Source organism: Sminthopsis crassicaudata, chromosome 1 (assembly GCF_048593235.1).
Source record: "Sminthopsis crassicaudata isolate SCR6 chromosome 1, ASM4859323v1, whole genome shotgun sequence".
Taxonomy (NCBI): Eukaryota; Metazoa; Chordata; class Mammalia; order Dasyuromorphia; family Dasyuridae; genus Sminthopsis; species Sminthopsis crassicaudata.
This window is the reverse complement of record NC_133617.1, coordinates 399,439,072-399,463,992: the sequence shown is the minus strand read 5'-3', so window position 1 is coordinate 399,463,992 and position 24,921 is coordinate 399,439,072. Positions and strand designations below refer to the sequence as shown.

Below are 24,921 nucleotides of genomic sequence, written 5' to 3'. Positions count from 1 at the left end.
TAGCGAATTTATTCCTACCGAACCCGCCCGTTGGGACTTTGGAAAGGAGAAAGATAGACATCCAGAAAGGAACTGACCTATCTCAGTTTAGAACCTCAGTTTACTCATCAGTTACAGTGTTATGTTTTCTGCATTGAAACTTGAAAATAAATGTCACTTCTTAAGCACAGTAAGAACCCATGTATATTATCAAATCTGATCTTTATAACCCTGTAAAACATGTTTTATTATTACTCTGTTTTAAAGATGAGGAAACTTTGGTGTAGTGACACTAAAAGATTTGCTGTCACACAAAGATTCTATAGCAGGATTAGAAGTCAGATTTTCTGACTCTCAAGTCCATCATTTGATCCTCTAGACTATCTACTACTTTAATTCTAATTCTTAGGAAGATCTATTAAGCTTAATTTTGTCTCTCTCCCATCAATTGCTATTCTTGTAGTTCTGTTCTTTGGGACCAAAGAGAATTACCTTCTGTTTATTTATGTATATGCTGTTTCCCCATTGTAGATGGTTGTTTTGTTGCTTTTTTTGGTCTCTGTATAATATTGATTTGAAGTATGTCTGAGGTAATGAAGAAACCTCAAATACATAATGCCATTTTCCTGGTTATTTTCCTGTTATGAGCCAATTTCTGATAGTTTCCTAAAAAATAGCTGTTTAAGAAACTTAATAGAAACCAAGGCTCTTGGTCTTCAACTAAGCAATTTGCTCAAAGTGGACCTGCGGATCATGTTGTAATGCCAGAGAAACTGAGGCAAGATAGAGATTAGAGATTTTTTAATATTTTATTTAAAAGGGAGAGATTTACTGGGACCAGATGGATCCATGGTTTGGTCCCAGGGCTTAATAAGACTATCATCTCCAAGAATCCAGCATCCAGCAGAAAATGTGAGTTCTCAATGGCATATACAGTAGCTAAACAAAGGCAGGGGGGGGTGGAATCCAAACTCTGGTGAGCAGGAATCTCCAGGCAGGAACCATCAATCTGGTTCTGACAAGTTGAGGGTAGGATCATAAATTCTTTTTTTTTTTAATAACTTTTTATTGACAGATATGCATGAGTAATTTTTTTTTTTTTTTTACATTATCCCTTACATGCACTTCTTTTCCGATTTTTCCCTTCCCTCCCTCCACCCTCTCCCCCTAGATGGCAGGCAGTCTTATACAGAAAAGGCAGAAAAGTCCTCAGTCTAAGGCTTTGAAAATTCACTTAGGGAGAATTGATATTTGGTAGATTTCTCAAATTGTAAATTCTGATCACCTCTCTTTTTTCTATCCTTTTTCTTAGTTCATCTTTCTTCAAATTAGTTCACCCTTCCAGGCAAAACTCCAAAAGGTTCATAGTGTACATACTCTTAGATAGTGCCATTTTGCATAGAATAAGAGCAAGAAATAGAATCATTTGAGATGTGTCTGGGATAATGATGAAATCATCATATATATAACCCCACTATTCTGGTTATTTTCCTGTTAAAAGCCAAGTTCTCACAGTTTTCTAAAAATAGCTGTTTAAAAACTTAATGAGTTGGTAGAAACCAAGGCTATTGATCTTCAACTAAGCAAATTGCTCAAAGTGGATATAGGCCTGAGGATTATGTTGAGTTAAGTGCTCTGCTCTTAAGTCCTGATTTTAGATCAGGTTCTGACATTGGGAATATCCCTTAACATCTTGAGACCTAAGCTGCTTCTGCTAGTCTCATAGGGTTGTTCTAAGATTCAAATGAGATACTGTGTGATAAATGAGGAATCTGACACAATTTCTGGGTTTTACTTTACATATATGTATATATATATATATATATATATATATGTATATATATATATATATATATATATATATATACTGATTAATGTTGCTGATTTTTTTCCTTTTTTTAAATATATGAAATGATTGGGGTAGATCACGAAAGAAATTATAGTGACATAAAAAACTAAAATATATAAATTCAAAAATATATATATATTCAATTCCCAGTGTTCCTTCTCTGGGTGTAGTTATTTCTGTCCATCATTGATCAGCTGGAAGTGAGTTGGATCTAGAAGCAATAACTTAACCCATAGGATATGATGAGGTTACCAAGTGAGAGAGTAGAAAGAAAAGATTAAGGTATGCCTTGGGGTGTATGAAAGTTAGGGGACATTATATGGATGATAAAATAGCAAAATAATGAGAAAACAGGAAAAGATATTACAGAAGGAATGGATAATCAATAGTGTCAGATTACAGGGAAGCCAAGGGATAAGAAGACATAGTTATCTTTAGAGAGAAAAATGTCAGTTGAGTAATGAAGTTGAAAACCTGATTTCAAAAGACTAAGAAGCAAGTGAACAGAGGAAGTGGAAGTACTGAGCATAGAAAGGTGAAGTTTGGCTGAGAAAGTTGCGAGATATGGGATAGTAACTTGAGGGAATAGTGTGATGCCTTAGGGTGTTTGTTTTTTAAGGATTGACAAGGACTTGAAACAAGAACGAACTAGTAGTAGGGAGAAGATGAAGATGGTCGAGGATGATTGGTGGGTACACATAGCAAGCCAGGCCTGGGTTGAAGAGAAAGGAATTCACAGATAATGGTATCTATTTTCTCAGTAGAATATAACTATAGATTCTAGAATATCGATTCTAATTTTAGCTGGAAGGGTGTGAAGCAGTTGAGCCTGAGATATTCATTTATTAGAAAGATTAAAAGGATTGCCTAGTCCAAATAACTATTCTTTGTCTCAGTTTTCTTATCCTTAAAAATGAGGATTTTTTATGTCCTACCTTTTTTTTTTTTTTAATGTCCTACCTTTCACAACTGCTGTGAGTGATGTAAGTTGTTGGAGGAGGGTGACAGCGGTACTACTAAACTAAGCGCCACAAAATCGTAGAATGCAAACTTTATTTTCCCGCTTCCCCCCCTCACAACGCATGGCACAATGAAAGCCAAGTACCCTCCTGAGGGTCCTCGGTGACAATTAGTGGAGAGCCTGCAGCGTAGTAAAATCCTGGACTTCTGAAATGTTTGACGACGCAGGGTTGTTTGAGCGCCTATCCCTCTTGGTCTTCTGCCGCTTAGAATCTGCTTAGCTTCCTCCCAAGCTCTGCTCAATTCGAGGCATTTATTGATGGTAAAATTATAAAGGAGTGCGGTGAAGAGCAGATTGTGCACGCAGAGCGTAAGTGCCTCCTAGGGTCCCACAGTTTATGCGGATTTTGCAACCCGCAGCCTGCTGCTGCCTGCTTTTCTCCCCGCATTAAGCAGTATAAACCGTCTCTATCTACCGTTGTATCATCCGGTGAAGTGTAAACTAGTTGAGGGCAGAGGATTTTTTTTGGTTTGTTTGGTTTTATCTCTGAGATCAAATGGTGCACCTCTTACTGAAGGGAGTTGTCAATCACAATACTCAAAGAGACATCCATTGGGGAAGTCGCCTCGGCCTCGTCTTCCGGGAAAAGAGTCCCACCATCCCAACTGCCGCCGTCAACCAGTGCCCCTCCTCAGCCCCCCGACGCGAGGGCGGACACCCAGAACAGCTTCCGCACGTGACCCTCTTCCCTTCCCCCCCGCAGCCGCCGGGGGGCCCCGCCACTCAGCATGGATTTGGGGTGGGGCCTAACCGGGCGGATGGATAACGATTGGTAGGGAGGCCGGCCTTCTAGGCCGGTACAGAAGAAGAGACTCCGGGGGCGTGGTTAAGAGCAGCGAAAAAGGCGGGGATTGGCTGACAGAAGGATGTGGGCGTGACCGAGGTCGGCGTGCGGCGGTGTCCGAGGGGGGGCCGGTTTGGAGGTAGGTCCGTCGGACTCGAGTTGCCCCTGCTGCTGCTGCCGCGTCCTCCGCTGCCGCTGCTCGCGGTGCACCTGAGAGCCTCCGCCTGCGCTATGAACCGCTTTAAGGTGTCTAAATTCCGGCATACCGAGGCCCGGCCTCCTCGGAGGGAGGTAGGTCCTACCGCCCCGGAAGAGAGAGCGCGGGAGGGTGGGAGGACGGCGGCGGGTGCAGAGCCCATCCCGGAGCATCTGGGGCGGAGGATAGCCGAGGTGCCGAGTCTTCTCGTTTTATGAAAAGGATCCAGGCAACGCCCGAGGGTCTCCCCCCGCCCCGGTCCTGTCTGAGCAGAGCTCCTGGAGCGTCGGGGCTGGCTTCTCCGCTCGCTGGGAAGATTCGCGGAGGGCCCTGGAAAAGGACCGGCATCCTCATCTGCGGGCTAAGCGCCCCGGCGTCCCTGGAGGCTCCAGCTCGCGGGACCCTCCCGTGGTCCTTCCCTCTCATTCACTGGGCCGGCTTCACGCTTCTTGTCTCCGGTCCCCTCAGAGTCCAAGGGTCTGGCCGTAAGCCCGAGCCCTCCCAGCCAGGCGAGCCCCGCATTTCTCCGGGCTCTGTTTTTCTACTTCTAAGTGACAGTAATGCCGTGCCCTGTCTCCGTTTGTGGGGGGAGGTGGTGGGGAGAAGTGATGTAAGTGCAGCGTAAGCAATTTTTGTCAGCCCCTAGGACTGGCCTCAGGCTGCGGACCAGCCTCACGAGGCTCCTCAGCCGCGGACAGAGGGAGAGGCTTGTCCTTTCTGTCAGGTCTTTGGTAGTGATTAAATAAAAAAAAACAGATAATGCTGCTGCCTCGTGCTCCAGAGGGGATGGGAGGGTTTGGGCTCCCATCTGCCGCCTTCTCCTCCCCTTCCCCCCAGCCTTCTGGGTGAAGGAAGAGCTCAGGCGTCCCTGGCAGCCAGCACCACCTTCCGGTTTTGCTTCCTCTATTGAGAGCTCGGTGTGCTTTTTATTTAGCTTCCTGCGCTCTCCTCCCCTTAAAAAAAAGTCATCTAGCCCAGTGTTATTTTACAGAGAAGGAAACTGAGGCACAGAGGAAGTTACATTTGAATTCAGATCCTATGATTAGAAACTCAGGGATTTTTTTTCTTTATTTTTCTTTCTTCCTTTTTTTTTTTTTCTCCCTGAGGCTGGGGTGAAGTGATTTGCCCAGGGTCATATAGCCAGGAAGTGTTAAATGTCTGAGACCAGATTTGAACTCCTGACTTCAGGGCTGGTGCTCCATCCACTGCGCCACCTAGCTGCCTCTCAGGGCTTTTTTCCCAATGTATCATATTGCCTCTGAGAGAATACTCACGTTAACATGTGAGAAATACAGCAACATTTTCTAAACTCTGTATTCATGAAGTAGGAAATACAATTTTTTTGGGGGGGGGAATGGTAACTACTACACTTAAGGAGGTTATACTCTAATGAGGAGATGACAAATGTACATACAGATATAACAAATTGTGAGGTCATTTCTATTGCCATGCTCACAACAGTTCAGGTCAGAGATAATGAGGACATTAATTAGAGTGATAAGAGTGAAAGTGAAAGAATATGAAATTTGCATTGAACTTGGGTAACTAGATGGTTTGTGGTAGTCAGAGGAAATAAGGAAGGAGTAGCAGCTTTAGAGAGGAAATTTGAATTCGGTTTTGGATAATGGCATGGCAGGATGTGGAGAGAGCTGTCCAGCAGGAGTAGTAGAGATCTACCGAGCAGACTGAGGCTGTCTGTCCTGAGACCCCTTCATCTTCCTTCACGTTCACCTCAACATTTCTTTATCTCTATCCTTAAACTCTCCAGGGATGTTTTCTTGTTGAGATCAAGCCTTTACCTTTTGTCCTGGATTAGATAGATCCTCTTCGAAGACCCTGCCCCATCACTTAATCTCTCATCTTCATTCTTGCCCTTTCCACAGGTTTCTTTCCACCAGCCTATAAACATGCTCAGATCTTCCTTAGCCTAAAAGGGAAAACATATATATATAATCTTCATTTGATCTTACTACCCTGCCTCCCATCCTTACTTTTCTCTTCTCTGTCACTGTTGAATCTAGAAAAAGATAAGATTGCCCTGGTTACCTCTGCTTCCCACTCACATAGTGCTAAATCCCATTACACCAAACTTTTCTCTAAGATCTTGGAGACTTCTTAAAATGTTAAATCCAGTGACCTTTTCTCAGTCCTATTGATCTAGCTGTGGTATTTGTTACTGTTGACCATTCCTTCTTTCTTGGAACTTTGTGACTTCAGTGACACCATTCTCCTGGATTTCCCTAAACCTTTTCTATTTCCACAGTGAAGGGAGGAGAAACCAACTATTTCCCAGGCGGCCTATTCCACTTCGAGTAGCTTTGATTCTTAGGAAGTTTTGCATTCTGTGAAGTCTAAATTTGTTTTTCTCCAACTTCTCTCATCTGCTTCCTTTGGCCTCCTAAGGGTGGAGCAGGAATGGGGAGCTTTTGGCCCTCAGACCATCTAAGGCTCATGAAATCATTTGCTAAGGCTACAGCAATCCATAATAAGCTGAAAGCTGGGTACAACAACCTTCCACACTTTAGTTCTCTAAGTTGATAATTTTGTATGGCTTGTAAAAGATGTTATAAAGATCCAAATGTCCTTTGGCAGAAAAAAGGTTCCCCATTCCTTGTATAGATCCAGACCTCAGCCTTCTCTTTTCTTTCTTTTGCCAAGTACACCCATTGCTTCACAATTTTCATTTAGGGACAGATGCCTGATACATCTGCACATCCTATCACATATCCCAACCAATCATCTTCATTTGAATTTCCTGACAGCACCTCACTTGATGAATAGGTATTTATTAAGCACTTACCCTGTGTCTCAAATATAATATATCCCAAATTTAACTCATCATCTTCCTAAAACCTTCCTTTCCTCTCAGATTCTATTTATCACCAAATTCCCAATTATTCAGGCTTAAAACCTTAGAGTCATCTTTGACTCTTCCTGTTCCCTTACCTCCCACATTGCATCCACCTCCAAGTTCTGTCTCTTCTGGCTTAGCATTATCTGTTTTATCTGTTCCTTCCTCTCCAGTTCCATCATTATTTTCCTCATTCAGGGCCTGATTTTATCTCTCACCTGTATTATTGTAATAGATTCCTACCTGCCAGAATCATCTTCCTAATGCATAGGTTGGATCTCCACATCTGGCTACCACCTATCTTTCCAGTCTTAATTCACATTTGTCTTTTTCATGTATTTTATAATTTCAAAAAGTTATATGTTTCGAATGAGCTGGTCCAACTATTTCCCGAATTTGTCTTGCCCTTCCTGCTTCTGCACATCTGTGCATTCTTGGAACTTGCCCCTCCCAGTGGCATCTCCACTTACTAACATTCTTTTTCCCCAAATGCCCAAAGCAGGTGCCACCTGCTTCCTGAAGTCTTCTTGCATTCCTTGATTCCTCGGAATGAAAGTGATCTCTTATAGAATATGAATTGGAAGGGATCTCAGTGGCCTTCTAGTTCAACCTGTTCTCTGAACAAGAATCCCTGCACAAAATACCGGACATATTTTCCAAGCCTTTTCTGGGAAGATCTCTAGGGAGGAGAAACCAACTATTTCCCAGGCGGCCTATTCCACTTCGAGTAGCTTTGATTCTTAGGAAGTTTTGCATTCTGTGAAGTCTAAATTTGTTTTTCTCCAACTTCTCTATTATTCGTAGTTTTGTTCTCTGGCATCAAATAAAACAAATCTAATTTCCTTTGAAGCTCTTGACACCCCTTCATTACTTGAAAACAGCTATTGTCTTACCCAAGTCTTCTCTTCCCCGGGTTAAACATTTCCAAACATTACTTCTTCACATGATCTTTAAATAGCCTGATCTCAAGGCCTTTTTACTATCCTAATTGCCCTCTTGAACTCTCCAGGTCATCTTTCTTCTTCCCTCTCTTTTCATATACTTTACAACCTGCATCTAGGTGTCTCCTTTTCCTGTAGTAAAATGATCTTATTTGTAAAGTTATCTTGTTGTTCAGTCATTTTTGTCATGGTTTTTGTTATTCAGACCCATTTGAGGTTTTCTTGGTAAAGATGCTGGAGTGGTTTGCTATTTCCTTCTCCAGATCATTTGACAGATAAAGAAAATAAGGTAAACAGGATTAAGTGTCTTGCCCAAGGTTACCCAGCTAGTAAAAGTCTGAGGCCAGATTTGAACTCAGGTCTTCCTGACAAGAAACCTGTCACTTTATCCACTTTGCCATCTATCTGCCTTTTCTTTTGTCCCCTCTTATTCGACTATAACTTTTTTGAGGTGAAAGAACTAGGTTATTTTTTTTTTTCAAATTTGTATCTCTGGCACCTAGTAGACAGTAAGTATTGATAAATGTTTGAATTGAGTTGGAGATAAAAATAGAGAGGTAATGATTAATTCCATATATGAGACTGCTAAGGTAGAGGGGCAAAGAATAGAGTGTTGTGGGATGATCATAGTTGATACTATTTCAGAAATTCTGAAATTTTCCCCCCATATTCATCTTGCTTCTACATTTTGTTTTATCTGTCAAGAGCATTATGTCCTTCTAAAAGATGTCCAGGTTCATTCTCTAAGTATTATCTTTGACGCATTATTTTTTTTCTCATTCCATATATCCAATTCTTTTCTTTTCTTTCTTTTTTTCCCCCTCCTTCCTCCAGCCTTCTCCCCTCAAAAGGCAGTTAGCAGTAAGTTACTTGCCGAGAGTCACATAATTAGTGAGGCTGTTGAACTTAAATCCTCTCAATTTCAGGGCTAGTGCTCCATCTATTCTGCTACCTACCTGCCCCATATCCAACTGTTTTCTGAGTTTTGCCCATTCTACTTCTATGGCATTCTACTATATGTCTGCTTGTCTCTAGTCACATGACCATTGCGTTGGTTGAGACTTTCATCACTTATTTCTAGATGTATGACAGGAGCCTTCTAATTCCTTTCTGTGCCTCAAGTCTCTCCCCTTTCCTATTCACTCTGTTAAAATTATTTTTTCTTACAGGTCTACGGCCATGTCACTTCCCTTCTGCTTCTGGGATCAACTATAAACTCCTCCATCTGATTTTTAAAGCTCTTTTCACACTAGCCCTGATTTACTCTTTTAGCCTTATTCCTTTCCTTCCTGAATTCTGTGGTCTAGCCCACCTGTCCATCTTCTATTTTTGTGCTTTGGCAGTCCTCCATCTCCCTTTCTTTCTTCCAAGCATTCTCTTCCCAATTCTGCTTCTTAGAATCTCTTCTTGTCTTCAAAACTCAATTCAAGTACCTTTTACAGGAAGCTGCTGCTGTCCTTCCTCCACTCCCAACAATTGCCCTTCTATTTTTTTTTTTTTTTTAATAGATACATTTATATGTGTTCTTACTGTTTCCCATGGATAGAATGTAAACTCCATGAAAGTGTTTCCAGTATGATGCCTGGCACGTTGAAGGTATTTTTTGATTGGTTGCATGGCTAGAATTTTTATAATCTACCATGAGGTATAGAACTGCAAGATGGGTTCAGGCAAAATCCCTGAATGTCTGAAGGCTAAGGAATAGGGAATTGGATTCTGCTTCTTATCTATACTTCCAAAAGAAGAGAAAGTGTAATATACTCAGTGTGCATGGTCTACGATGGAGGTATTAAACATTCCCAAGTATAGCCCCAACCAGATTAAAATGTAATTGGGAAATATGAAACAAAATTAATAAAATTTAAAAATAAAAATAAAGATGCAGGAAAACTGAGATCATATAATTTTTTTTTTTTTTTCTAAATTGACATTCACCTATAGAATTCCTTCTCTATGATTTGGTAGCCTACATTTCAAGTTGTTATCAGTCATGTACCCATTTCAGAAGTTTGTCATTGAAATCAGAATGTCAAATAATAGCTTGGTAGATTTCTAGGGAAAATGTGCCAGGCATTGGGCCAAGCTTTTTACAAATATTATATTTTTTGATAGGAATTACTATTATCCCCATTTTATAGTTAAGGAAACTGAGATAGAGATTAAGTGATTTGCTTAGAGTCAGATAGCTGATAAGTGATTGAGGTCAGGTCCTTGACTCCAGGCCCAGTGCTGCTTCCAAGACATGCTAGGTTAAGTGAAGTTTAGTAACCAAGAGAAGGTCCTGTAATCCATGCAGATAGAATAGTCTGGGGAATTTGGAGTGCCTATTTTTTTTTGGCAGAAGATAATTGTATTTTGAAATTATTTTTCAAAATTATGAATTCCAAAAGCCATAATTTGTACTGATCATTTCCATTTGTGTTCAAACAGCCAGTCTGTTGGTTCCTCTGGGTTTGGGGTTTGAGGCATCTTGAATTTCAATGAATGTGCTGGTTTCTGAGAAAGAGTGGTTGTCAGATCTCATAGCTGTATTTTTTTTTTGCCCAGGGTCACACAGTATTAAGTGAAGTCAGGTCCTCCTGACTTCAGGGCTGGTGCTCTATCTATTGTACCACCTAGCTGCCCTTCATAGCTGTATTCTTTAGGTGAAGGACTTCAGGAATATTACTTCTGATAATTATATCATCCAGTGAGATTGGGAAAGGTGACCTTTTCTATCTTCTTCTATTATTTCATCTGAAAGATGGGAAGTGAATTTTTCAGGATAGCATTAGTAATCAGGCCATGACCAAAAATTTAATCTTTACCAAAGTATCTGAGTGTCTCCCCTTTCTTCCCATTTCCATCACTCTTTTTATGAACCCTCCTTGCTTTCTCACTCATATTCATCAAAATGGTGGAATAATGTAAGTAAATTGCTTTGTAAGTCTTCATGGACTATATAAATGTTGGCTTTTATTATGATTATTACTATTATTCTCTGCTGTTTATTTCTTAATAAAGAAGCAAAACTTTGTTAGCAAATTAAAGGGAAACTATGAAATAAAAGAAGATATAAAGCTTACAAATAGTCAAATTACAAAGGAGTAGAGTATACGTGTGTGATATAGAGAAAAGAGAGATGCACTCACAAATAATCAGAAACCTATACTTATATCAATCAACAATAAGCATTTATTTAAGCCCACATTCCTAGCCAGGCCCTGGAGATACAATTACAGTAAGGAGATGGGCCTTGCCCTTAAGGAGCTTGAATTTTGCTGAGGTCAAGCAGTGTTTCAGGAAGATTCAGGTCGATTTTGACTTCAGCCATGAATAACTAAATATACAATAAATTCTCCAAATTCAGTAATTTTAACAAAGCTGACTGGACACTAGCAAACTACAAACCAGGAAAAAATCTATTGAAGATGGCTTAAGTCTTGAAAGGAAATTAAGGTTCCAAGAGATAGTCAGGGTTAGAAGGGAGAGAGCATTCCCAGCATGAGGAATAACATGAATAAAAGCATTGAGGTGAGAAATAGAATGCCTTGTTTGGAAAATAGCCAGAAGTTTGGCTAGAAGATAGAATAGATTAAGTGAGGGACAATGAGGTATAATCATACTGAGCCACCAGAAGTTGTTGCTATTAAGTTATTGAGGCAATTTGAGTTCTTATTAGGGGTGTAAGCACAGACAAATCATTTAACCTTGTTGAATTCAGGTTTCCTCACCTATAAAATGGATATTTTCATATTCAAACTACCTGCTTAACAAAGTTTTGTATAAAAAGTGTTCTATAAACATAGAAACATAAATGTCAATTATTATTATTATTAAGAGATATTTTCTTTTACTCTTTCTGTTCTTGTTTTGCTCCTTTGGGGTAAGGGAGACCAGTAATGCTTTTAGTCCTCCATGATAGCAAGGATTCACACAAATTAATTAAATCACAACTCACCAGCACTTTCAACTCCCTTCCTCCAACCAAAAAACCAAGCAACTTTTTATAGGTCTACAATACCAGGCATAAAATTCTAATTCTAAAGTCATAAAAACACTAATAATTAGAGCCATAATGTCAGCTGATTTTTACCTTCCTTTCTCACTGTTGCTTAGGTATTCTGATTTCTCCTCCCTTCTCAAAGAGCCTTCACCAGGGCTTCCCCTGGCATATGGTCCTTGTCTGTCCTTTCTAAGTCTTTCTCCTTTTCTTTTCAGTATTCCTCTCTTCCATATCCTTAGGACCTCACTATTTTAAAAATTATCTTTTTTTTTTTTTTCCCCTGTAAACTTGCACAATATAATGCATGAGCCTTCAGAACCATGGCAAGGAGAAATATGATATTTAACAGAAGAAAGACATTTTTAATAGTCTTGGTACTATTAAAATACCAAGGTACTTAGGTAGGTACCTGAGTAGGATACCTAGGTAGGATAATATTTGAGACAAGGGAGCTTATCATAAATCAGAAATAAAACCTAGAAGGGACCTTAAAAGTCATTTAGTCCAACCTCTTCATTTCATAGATAAAGGACTTGAAGCCTTGAGAGATCAAATGATTCAAATCCAGATCTTCTTATGTCACATCCACTATTCTTTTCCTTTTATGTTCTAATCCTGAACATAAATATAGGTTACAGCCTGCTCCCTCTAAGGATATCACCATGCCTTTCCATCACTACAATACTTTGCTTATTCCTTACTTCCAGGCCTGGATCAATGACATTCGAGCAGGAACAGCTTCATCCTATGGGAATCACATCAAGTCGAGCTGTAGCTTGATCGCGTTTAACATTGATCGACCAGGTATGAGGATTGAGTTGGAAACAGAGATTTGGGTTGGCTAAAGTGGAGAGTCAGAGAAGAGGACCAGCAAGGAGAGAAAAGGGCAACATTTTCTAGACCCTAGTTAGGAGGGAGGAGAACTTAGTTTTTACCTTCCTGTTTTTTTCCATTCCACAGCTGGGTGATAGAAAGATTCTTTGTAGGGTTGGAATTTATCAAGGGTGACATGAACATGAGAGCAAAATGCTGGGAGCGCTTACAGGCCTGACAAATGGCTAATTCATCACTTCTTTTCTCAGTAAGGACTGGAAATGGTGTCCAGACCTGATCCACCTTCAGGGTCTTGTAGCCCAGTTTACAATCTCTAGTCTAACCCTAAAAACCCAGTCTCAGCAAGGCAAAGGAGCTTGTCTGGAGTTACACAGATAGTTGATAGCAAGTTTTATGTTCTTTGCACTGTATGGTGGAGTCATTTAATTCAGTCTTATCATCCCAGAACTATAACCTTCAGTCATTTTTATTTTGACTTGTAACAGTTACAAGAACCAAACTAAGGGGTCCAGGTTGAGCCTGAGGTAGAATCCAAAGCACTTCTTCTTAAGGTTGAAACTGTTGTCCTCCAGGTTGTGCCTTTCCTGTAGGCGCTCCCCTCCCTGAGGCATGTATCTGGGTTCCCTCGGATTATGGGGACCTGTGGAGGTGGATTTTGGAAATCCATGTCGATTCCTTTTTCTAACAGGCACTCTGGGCATTGTGCCCCTGGATTGTCAAGGCAAGAACAAGAGGAATGTGGCATCCCTGGGTTGCCATTCAGGTAGGTGAGGCCTTCTGCTCAGGATACATTTGCTATTTCCTTTTTTTTTTTTTTTTTTAAATTATTATAGCTTTTTATTTACAAGATATATGTATGGGTAATTTTTCAGCATTGACCCTTGCAAAACCTTCTGTTCCAAATTTTCCTCTCCTTCCCCCCCCCCCCCCATACCCTCCCCCAGATGGCAGGTAGACCAATCCATGTTAAATATGTTAAAGGATATGTTAAATGCAATATACACGCACACACACACACACACACACATATACATCATATACATATACACACATATCCATACAGTTATTTTGCTGCACAAGAAAAATCAGACTTTGAAATAATGTAAAATTAACCTATGAAGGAAATAAAAAATGCAGGCAGACAAAAACAGAGGGATTGGAAATGTACGTTGTGGTCCACACTCATTTCCCAGAGTTCTTTTGCTGGGTGTTGCTGGTTCTATTCATTGTTGAACAAATGGAACTGATTTGGTTCATCTCATTATTGAAGAGAGCTACATCCATGAGAATTGATCATCATATATATGTATATGATTATATATGTATATATAAGTATACAATGATCTCCTGGTCCTGCTCTTTTCACTCTTGCTATTTCCTTTTTACACTGAGTCTCATTCAGCTGGAAAACTGCCTACCTTGTGTGAGGAATTGTGCTAAGTGATAGATATACAAAGGCAAAATGAAGTAGCATGTTCTGTCATTGAATGCTTATTGGGCTTCCTAACATTAAAGCTTTCTATCCTCTTTCCACTCCAGTAATCATTAAGTTTGCAAGGTCCTAGGGTCACCCCAATTAAGGAGGAGCTTCTGATCAGGAGTACTGGTGGTACCTCGCTTTGGAATTCTGCTGAGGATAGGTGGGCTCTGGGCCACCTTGTGAAGAATTTCCTTGATCTAGTCTTTGCCCCTTGCCCACCTGGTCTTGGTTCTGCGCTGCCCTGGGGTTTGCACTGTGATACCTTGAGTCCACAGTAGAGGAAGATGATCTTGCCAGGGACTGGTGGCTTGTGGAGGAAGAGTGAACAAAAGCTAGGCCAGCTATTCTGTGATGCCGAGTTGGGGCAGGCCTTGCCGGATCAGGATGGCTCTGGCTAAGCAGAGGGGTTTGAGCAGTGGCAGTGGTGACATCCAGCCCAAGCCGGTACCTTGCAGACATGCTCAGACTGGCCTTTCACTTACCACGGTTGTGCTGACAGCTCTGGGCCTCCAGTAGCCCTGTTCGTGCCTCATGGCAGGGACTAAGGATTGATCTCTGCTAAAGCTTTGGGGGTAATGGGGGTGGGGGTGCTTGTTATAGTCTGTTTACATTCAAGAAATGTTTGTTGAATGCCAGGCCCCCACCCTCATGAAGAAATATAATCCATTGTATGTATGGAGGAGGGGACAGAAGTGGGATAAGGTGCATGTGCCGATAAAGTGCAATACGTAGTAGAATGTGGCAGTACATAAGAAATGTATAAAGCTGGAAAACTTTGGCAGCCTGATGAAGCCTATGGATCCCTTCTCAGAGCAATGTCTTTTAAGCACATAAATCAAAATATTTAGGATTATAAAAGAAGTCAATTATATTGAAATGCAGTTTAGAGATATTTAAAAAAAAAAATTAAGGGATCTCAGATTTAAGAGTATGAACAAAGTACCCTGAGAAATCAAAGGGAGAAATCATTTGTTTCAGTAGTCTAGAGGCTGTTCATCTTGGGAAATTGCTAGGATTAGGAATACTTCCCTGTAAAGGTCTTCTCTTTGGACTTTTCTGAAGTCATTAAGACCTCACTAAATACTACTGACACTCTAAGCATGAGTATGACTTGTTTGGGGGAAAGTTTATAGAGTTTATTAGTTCTGTGAGGGATCTTAGAATGTTAGACTATGAAACATTAAGAGGTATAAGAGATCTTCACATCACCTTCTCTCACAGATGATGTGATGCAGGCCAACACAGAGGTGAGAGTGAATTTGTGTGGTTGGAGGAGCTGGGACAAGGCCCCTGGGAGTGGGGATGGAAGAGATAATTACACCAACTGGACAATGTTCCATGATACTGAAAACTGGGGGCTCTTCAGTCTATGATTGTGGTAGCACATGTGGAAATTAAATCCAGGTTTTACCATAGTTTCCTTCTTTATACTCAATGGCTATTTGATTCATCAAATTCATCTAAGATTCATCAAAGATATTTACTGGATCCAGGTTCCCCTCTCAGTTTACTTTAGACCAGAAGTCACTAAAAGATGAACTAAAGGACAGTTAAAGGGAAAGGGCTGGAATCCTGAGCATGCTAAGTACCTTGACACAGCCTCTGTCCCAGATTCATAGATGGCAGGTGTGTGCAGCAGAGGCCAAAACATGAGATAACAGAGAGATGCCTCAAGGATACTATCTAGGAGATAGCTGGGAAATAGACTTCTATCCTCAGTCTGAATGAACCCAAACTAATGAACTTCTGATGGTCCAAAATCTCTCAGAAACATTCTCCATATGTATGCTGTCCTGTTGTCAAGTGCCACAGGGGCAGCAGAAATAGCTGTTCCACTAGCCCCATGAGCACTGACCAAAAAGTAGCCCAACAAGTCTGTGAGATGACTCTCAAAGTGGGAGGACCAAAAGAAACAGGGCTTAGCAGCCTTTTTAATTTGATTCTTTGAGGTTCTCCTTTACCACCAGGTATATACATCTTCACTGGCCACTGCCCCCAAGACAAGAAGCATCCCAGAACCAACAGCCAAGCTTTCGTATTTCCCCAAATTATCTCCCTTTTAAAAAGGGCTAGCAGTTTTTACCTCTTCTCCTCCCCCTCAATTGCAACAAGGCTGAACAAATGTCATAATAGCTTGTCAAGACTACCATTCCAGGGGGCAGCTGTGTAGCCTGTTATGAAGGAGTCATCAGATTTCAATGGAATAAAGGCACTGGGCTGGAGGTGTTTGTTCAGGAGCTGTGGGGCCACTTTCCTAGATGCTGTCAATGGCAATCATACCTTGGAATGCTCATTGAATTGGAAGGAAATTCACACAGGTCATCTAGGCCAGTGGTGTCATATTTAAATAGAGCCACATACTGACTTGGGAGAACCATATATTAACATTATCTGTGCTGTGTAGTATTTCTTTTGTTAAACATTTCCCATGACATTTTAATTTGGTGTAGGAGGCACTTGGGATTTTTGCAATTGCCCACTAGAAGTGCAATACCTGTGGTCTAATCTATCCTAAGTGAAGCCCCATCTAATTCTTAAGATTTTGTAAAGTAGATTTTAAGTGTTAGATGGGGAACAGATTACTTATTTCTCCTTGGCATTCTGCCTTACCACTAACAAAAATTTTGCTCTCTTGCTTTTATACTTCATTTCCAAGTATATTCTCCCTTCCCATTTCCAGCAAGCCATCCCTTGCATTAAAGACTAAAAAGATAAAAAATAATATAATAAAATAAAGAATAAATACGTAAAATTAATTCTATAAATTTTTTAAAAAGAAAAGAAAGAAGGGTTGGAGGAGAAGCAGTTGAGCAAAACTAACTAATCCAGTCATTGAATTTTATAGTGTGTGCAGTATTACAAATATTCCATCCATATACAGTAGTACTTCAAGTCTGTAGTTCCTGGAGAGATACGGTTTTCTTGTTTTTTCCTTGGGACCAAGCATGGTGGTCATTGTAATTTCAGAGTGGTTGGTTTCTTTATGTTCTTTCCATTTACCTTATTTTTGTTTATCATTTTCCTGTTTCTACTTTCTTCACTCCACATATAAATCTTCCCATGTTTTTTGAACTTTTCCTTTTCTTTGCTTCCTATGATAAAATTCCATTAACATTAATGTACAGTTTTTGTAATCATTCTTTGACTAATACTTGCCTTCTATGTATGTTCTATATGTTTATGTGTGTGTGTGTGTGTGTGTACATATATATATATATATATATATATACATATATATATATATATATATGTATGTATATTATATATTTCTATAAACTGTTTAGGCACATAGGAGATTTTTATAAATAGTTTATGGGTTTATTGAATAGGGCAGGATTCCTTCATGAATCCAAGGAAATACTCAATTCATCTTCCCTTTTGATCTCTTTGCTAACCTACTCCACTCTGAATTTGATCTTAGAGTAGAAAACCTTTAATTGGAAATGTGAATCTTAAGAAATCTCTAGTATTTGCCCCAAAGTGCCTGGATATTCCTTTCTACTTCAGGGCTCAAGATGGGTGAATTATGTATAAGCACTAGGGGTCCTTGCTTCAGGGGATTGTGTTGCAGGGTTCCAGAAGCTGAAGCCACTTTGGCACTCATTGACTATATTTCTTCTACAGATCTGGTGACTGATTTTGATTTCTCTCCATTTGATGACCATCTCCTTGCCACAGGCTCAGCAGACAGAATGGTGAGTGAGGGGATTGGGAAGCCCATGAGAGCTGCTGATGGGGCCCTTTTCCCAAAACATTCTACTTGAGGATTCCTGAACTTACAATAAGACTATTGTTTAGCAAGCTAATCTGAACATGTTCTCTTAGCAGTTTTCATTCTGAGGACTTGGAAAGTGGAGACAAGATGTTAGGTAAAAGCAGCAACTCACCTAACTTCTTCCCAAAACCGCTCCAAATTCCTTTAAATAATAGCTCTAATCAAATTTTAGAATGTCAGTTAATCTAGGGATTTAACTGTCCATCCAAAGACTGGTAGCATTTCCATTCTAAATGCAGAGAGAATTCAAAAGAAATACAAGTATATATCTTTAGAGTTCTAGACTTCATAGCTCTTCTTTTTCTTATGGATTCTGCCTGCAGCTAAGGTATTGGTGCCATATGGCACCCTATATGAATGCTATCCTTCTTTCCCTCTTTGAATACTTCTTTGCCCTAGGTTGTTCCATACATTCAATTTTCTCTAGCCCCAAAGTGCTTCCTGGGTATTATTATCTTTTCTTGTCCCTTAGTTCCTCTGCTAGGAGCTTTAGAAAGGGATTTAGGTTTCTAACTTCTCTTCTATCCTGCTACTTAAAACAAGCAAAAATGTTTTTAAAGATTTTACTATGAGTATTATAGGATTTAGATAAGTCTATTGATTTTGCTCATGATTTCTGTGTAGTTTTAGGGTTGGTGCTCATCAATTTTTCTTCTCTCTTTAATTGGGAAGTTGAAGGAAGTTGCATCCTCAATATAAGCTTCCCTATCTACAAACAAACATTTTCAGTTTTTGGGAAAAGGTTTAAGATGGGTAGGTATTAAATGGTATCCAGTCTGGCCTAAAAGGTCAAATGAAATTCATTTCTTTCTCAGTGAGTACTTCAGGAAATTATAGTTTTCCCTGACACCTGTAAAACTGTGAGATTAAATCTTACACAGAGATCTGGTGAAAAGAATGAGGGTCCAGGAATAGCAGAGGGTAGAGCTCCAACTTCTCAGTGCTTATGGATCTCCTTCTCTGCTAGTGGCATCTGTTCCTCACTCTGGGACCAAAGCAATGAATTCCCTAAACAAGGCTTGAAAATTGTCCCCTCTCTGTTACTCTCTAAAAGAAGCTTTGAATTATGTCCATGTAAGAGATGCAACTTTAACTTAACACAAAATAAATATTACATTGTCATAAATAATATAATTTTCTGGCAATAAAAATATGTGCCTTTGTAAAGATTAATTTTTAAAATATCTCTTGTTGCATCTTGTATGGCTATTTTTTTCTAGGCCCAGATTGATATCAGGTCTCCATATAGCCCTATCTTTTTTTCACAGAATATTAGCTTTGGAAGAAAGGTTCCTTAAAATCCCAACACGTTCATTTTACAGAGGATGAGAAGTTAAGTGGAGCTATGCAGCAAGTTAATGGAAAAGCTTGGATTAGAACTCAAGGCTTCTGATCTTACTTTAGTATCCTTTTCACTATAACAAAGTTATTAGGCGACAGCTAGATGGTGCAGTGGATAGAGCACCAGCCTTGAATTCAGGAGGACCTGAGTTCAAATCTGGTCTCAGACACTTAACACTTCCTGGCTGTGTGACCCTGGGCAAGTCACTTAACCCCAGCCTCAGGAAAAAAAAACAAAAAAAACAAAACCAAAAAAAAGTTATTAACTTGGAGAATCTTTGAGGAACCTGGATCTTCAGACCAAATAGACAAGTCTTATAGTAGGAGACTAGCTGGTTTGAAAGAGCTCTGAGGTAGAAATTGTTTTCCTTTATTCAGCTTTACATGGATATCAGACCTGGGAAGAGTAGAGACCAGAGTGATATAAGTGGAAGAGAAATTATCTTTCACCATTTCCATTCTCCCTTACAAATTTAACACCTGACCCTCATGTGTTATAGGTAAAGCTGTGGCGGCTGCCCACTGCCACCTCCAACCAGGACTTACCCTCTGCTCCGGGAGTGGTGTTGGGCCCTGAGGACTTCCAGGTGGATGTTCTTAAGTTTCACCCCACTTCAGACACTGTGCTAGTGAGCGCCTCCAACAAGGCTGTGAAAGTCTGGGATTTAGCCCTGCAGCATACCCTCACTGGTAGGTATACTAATTTGCTCAGTCTAACTAAATACCTCAGTCTGAATGGTAGGTGCCATTGAAATGGTGTATCCTGAAGTTATTTGAATTGTTTCCTTCTTCCTCTTTCCCCAAAACTCCTTTATCTACTTTATAGTTCACACCCTGGTATACTGGAAAGAGCTTTGAACTTGAAGTCACAAGAATTCTTGATTTGGATTCTTTACTCCTCTCCCCACCAAATTCTGACCTAGAAATTTTCAAGTTGTGACCCAAGGCAACCATTTAACCTTGAAGCCTCAGTTTCTTAATTATAAAGTAAGTGGAGGTAATCATGTGGTCACAACCTCTCTTACAGGGCTGTTGAGAATCAAAAGGAATAAGGTATGCAACTCTCTGAAAACCTTAAATCTCTATGGAAATGTTATTATAAAAAGTAATTCTAATAAGTCACATAACCTGGAGCAAAAACAGCATACTTCATTGATTGAGTTAATTAATCAATTAGTTAATTGAATTAACTGGGACTGGGTGACATCCAAAGCCCCAGTCAAAACTCATATTTCAAGGCCCTTTCAAGCTCTGAAATTCCCTGATCTTTACCCTGATTCCTGAGTTTTTCCAGATTGCTTTGAAAGTGCCAAGGATAGGGGAGAGCTAAAATGGTCAATAGTAGAAAAGACTTCACCTGAGCTCTTCCTGGCTTCCCTCAGAATCTACACTAGATCAAGCCTTTGAACAGATTTTGGAGGAACAGAATCCACAAATATTCAGAGTATAGTAATTTTCTAGGATAAGATATCTTGGCAGGACTTCAGGAAAGGGCTGTCTTAATTGGGCAGGGGAGAATTCGATCCAGTGCAAGCACAGTAGGGAGGCTCAGGGTGGAGAGGAATCTGGTGGGAGGCTCTTAGCCAAAATATAGCAGCATTGGCTACTCTGTCTTTCCCTGGTTCAGAAGGCCACTGGGTTAGCAGACTAGTTATGAGATCTCCAACTCAACTATAGGAGGCAAATAGTGAGCCTGTGAACCCCAGCATACCAGGTAGAACTTGATCAGGTCCAGCCAGCACAGTGGGGAAACCTGCAGCACCAACAGTCCCAGCACAGTCCTATGGAGACAATTAGTGCCCTAGGAACAGACCTCAGCCTTTAAAAATGAGAAAAAAAGCAAAAAGAGCTCTGACATAGCTACTATGGTGCCAGGGAAGAACAGATACAAACCCTGAAGAGGACACCAAAGGCAAAATGCCTCTGGGTGAAGCCTCAAAGGGGAAAATGAATTGGTCTCAAAAGGCTTTCTTGGAAGAGTTCAAAAAAGATCTTAGAAGAGAGAAGAAAAATGGGGGAAAGAAATAAGAACTTTGCAGACGAGTTTGGAAAAAGAAACACAGAAATTGACTGAAGAGAAAACAACTTCTTAAAAAATAGATTTGGCAAAATAGAAAAAGAGAACTCCTTAAACAATAGAATTGGCAATGAGAAGAATCCAAATCAGTTCCAATTGATCTGTAATGAACAGAACCAGAAACACTGGGAAAGGAGTATGGACCACAACATAACATTTCCACTTTTTCTGTTATTGTTTGCTTACATTTTTGTTTTTTCTTCTCAGGTCATTTTTACCTTCTTAGTAAATCCAATCTTTCTTCTGCAACAAGATAACTGTATAAATATGTATACATATATTGTATTTAACATATACTTTAACATATTTAACATATATGGGACTACTTGCTATCTAGGGATGGGGGTGGAGGGAAGGAAGAGAAAAGTTGAAACAGAAGTTTTTGCAAGGGTCAATGTTGAAAAATTACCCATGCATCTGTTTTGTGTGTAAAAAGCTATTTAAAAAAAAAAAAAAAAAGATAGACTTCTTAAAATAGAAAAAAATTTCATTGAACAAAGCTTTTAAATTACAATTGGCCAAATGCAAAAAGAAGTGGAAAAAAATTAAATAAAGAAAACAATTCAGTAAAAATTCGAATTGGACACATGGAAATCCATGACTCAAGGATTCATCAAGAATCAAACAAAACCCACCCTCCCAATCAATAAAACAAGAAAAAAAAATTGAAGAAAATATAAACTACTTCATTGGAAAAGCAACTGACCTGAAAAATCCAGAAAAGACATTCTAAGCATTATTGGACTACCTGAAAGCCATGAAGAAAAAAACAGCATCTTTCAAGATAATCATCAAAGAAAACTGTCCTGACATTCTAGAATCAGAGGATAAAATAATCATTGAAAGAATCCACTTATCACCTTCTGAAAGAGACCCCCAAAATGAAAATTCCAAGGAATATTGTAGCTAAATAACAGAATTATCAGATTAAGGAGAAAATACTGCAAGCAGCCAGAAAAAAAAAAAAAATTCAAATATTGAGGAGCCACAATGAGGATTACCCAGGAGCTAGCAGCTTCTACTTTAAGAGATCAAAGGGCCTGGAATATGATATTCTGGAGGGCAAAGGAGCTTGGACTACAACCAAGAATCAACCACCCAACAAAACTTAGTTTAAAGAGAAAAGATGGACATTCAGTGAAATAGGGGATTTTTCAGTCATTATTGATGAAAAGGTAAGAGCTGAATAAAAAATTTGATCTTAAAATTCAAGACTCGAAAGAAATATAAAAAGTTAAAAAGGAAAGACCAAAAAAACCTTATGTTTTTAAAAGGTTAAAATGTTTACATTGCTACATGGAAAGATGATCCGTGTAACTCTTGAGAATTTTACCTTTGTCAGGGCAGTTAGAAGAGGTTATATTTAGAAGGTGTAGGTATAAATTAACTTTATTGTGATGATACAAAAAAAGAAATTAGGGATGGAAAAGGGTTTGTACTGGGAGAAGAGGAAAAGGGAGGTAAATTACCTCATATGAAGAGGCACAAAAGGTCTATTATAGTTGAGGCAAAGAAGAGAGAGGGATAAGCATTGTTTGAACTTTAATTTCATTGGATTTGACTCAGAGGGAATATCATATATAGTTTGGTGTAGAAATTACTTTATAGGGAAGTAGGAGGGAAAGAAAAGGGGAAAGCTAATAGGAAAGAAGGTAGAAGTAGAAGGGGAAAGGGTTAAGAATGGGAGGGGCAGAAAAAAGAGGGCAGATTGAGGGAGGTAGTTGTCAGAAGCAAAACATTGGTGAAGAGGACAAAGGGAGAGAGAAAAGTATATCTTGGGGGGAAAATAGGATGGCAGGAAATAAAAAGTTAGTAATTTTAACTGAATGTGAATGGGATGAACATCCCCTATGGAATGGGAAATGGATAGCAGACTGGATTAAAAGCCAGAATCCTACAATATATTGTTTACAAGAAACACATTTGAAGCAGAGAGATACATACAGAATAAAGATAAAAGTCTGGAGCTTAGTCTATTATGCTTTAGCTAAAGTTAAAAAAAAAAAAATCATGGGTAGTGATCCTAATCTCAGATCAAGCAAAAGCAAAAATACGTCTAATTAAAAGAGATAAGGAAGGGAACTATATCTTGCTAAAGGTTACATTAGATCTGTGGTCCTCAAACTTTTTAAATAGGGGGCCAGTTCACTGTCCCTCAGACTGGGAGGGCCAGACTATAGTAAAAACAAAAACTCACACTGTCTCCACCCCTCTGCTCATTTGCGGAAACCCTACAGGCTGAATAAACATCCTCTGTGGGCAGCATCTGGACCTTGGGCTGTAGTTTGAGAATTAGATAATGAAGTAGTAATGTCAATACTAAACATATACGCACCAAGGAGTATAGCATCCAAATTCCTAAAGGAGAAATTAAATGAGTTGTAAGAAGGAATAAACAGTAAAATGATTTTGGAGGGATATCACCCTCCTTCTATCAGAACTAGATAAATCTAACCACAAAATAGATGAGAAAGATGTTGAAGTGAATAGAATTTAAGTAAAGTTGGGTATGATAAACCTTTGAAGAAAATTGAATAAGGATACAAATGAATATACTTTTTTCTTAGCAATAAATGGCACATGCCCAAAAATTGATCATGTATTTAAAGGCATAAAACTCTCCCAGTCAAATGAAGAAAGACAGAAATAATAAATGCATCCTTTTCAGAAATGATACAATAAAATTTACATGTAATTTTGGCCAAGGGGCCATGGAAAACTAGATCAAAAATTAATTAGAAACTAATCCTAAAAAATGAGCGCATGAAACAACAGACCATAGAAATAATTGATAATTTCATCCAAAAGAATGACAATAATGAGACAACATACCAAAACTTATAGCATTCAGCCAAAGCAGTTTTTAGGGGAAATCTTACATATGTAGATGCTTACAGGAATAAAATAGAGCAAGAAAAGATAAATGAATTGGGCATGCAGCTAAAAAAGTTAGAAAAAGAATAGATTTTTAAATCCCAATTAAATAACAAATTAGAAATTCGGAAAATCAAAGGAGATATTAATAAAAATTGAAAGTAAGACATGAATGAATTTATTTTATTAATTGATTAATGTCATTAATTAATAATTCATTTAATAAACAAAACTTAAGAGTTGGTTTTATGGAAAAAACCAACAAAACAGATGAACCTTGGTTAATTTGATTAGAAAAAGAAAAGAAGAAAGCCAAATTATCAGTATCAAAAATGAAAAGGGTGAATTTACCATTAATGAAGAGGAAATTAAAGCAGTAATTAGGGGCTTTTTTGCCCAATTGCATGCCAATAAATCTGATAATCTAAGTGAAATGGATGAATGCTTACAAAAATATGGATTGTCCAGATTAATAGAAGAGGACATTTCTTAAATAGTCCCATTTTAGAAGGTACCAAACCTACCTTTTGGGAACCATTTGCAAAATCCTGGATGACCTCAATCAAAGACATATATATGGGAAGAAAATCTTCATATTAACCAACTGCAAATAGTTATTTCGTCTGCAGGATAGAACCACATAAAAGACCCTTTCTTGGCTCTCAGAAGCCTTACAGTCCAATGTAGGGAAAAAAAAAAAAACTAAACATAGCAGACAGTTACTATAATATAAAGCAGTCTGTGATGAGGTGTTAGGGCTATCATGGGGAGGTAAAATTCCTCTTGCTGTCTTTGTCCCAGAATACAGCCCAGAAACAACAAGTGGAAGAGTCAAGAAGCAAATGGAGGTTTGACGTGTGGAAAGACTGATAGAGTTTCCTGGAAGTGGAAAGGGCTGCTTGGAGGGACAGGGTGAGCTGGAGTGACCACCTGT

General features: G+C 39.2%; 1 protein-coding gene across 2 annotated transcripts in view; it reads left to right on the top strand.

Moving 5' to 3' along the window:
* Positions 1-3,712: 3,712 nt before the first annotated feature.
* Positions 3,713-24,921, top strand: part of CORO7 (coronin 7) — a 99,902-nt gene continuing 78,693 nt past the window's right edge. The window contains exons 1-5 of one of the 2 annotated variants that reach the window (XM_074280000.1): positions 3,713-3,924; positions 12,314-12,410; positions 13,129-13,203; positions 17,545-17,615; positions 19,537-19,726. In XM_074280000.1, the coding sequence (XP_074136101.1) occupies positions 3,865-3,924; positions 12,314-12,410; positions 13,129-13,203; positions 17,545-17,615; positions 19,537-19,726 (493 nt within the window). In that variant the 5' untranslated portion in view covers positions 3,713-3,864. Of the gene's footprint in view, positions 3,925-4,194; positions 4,315-12,313; positions 12,411-13,128; positions 13,204-17,544; positions 17,616-19,536; positions 19,727-24,921 lie in introns of those variants that run through there. The other variant, XM_074280001.1, reaches the window with a different exon arrangement.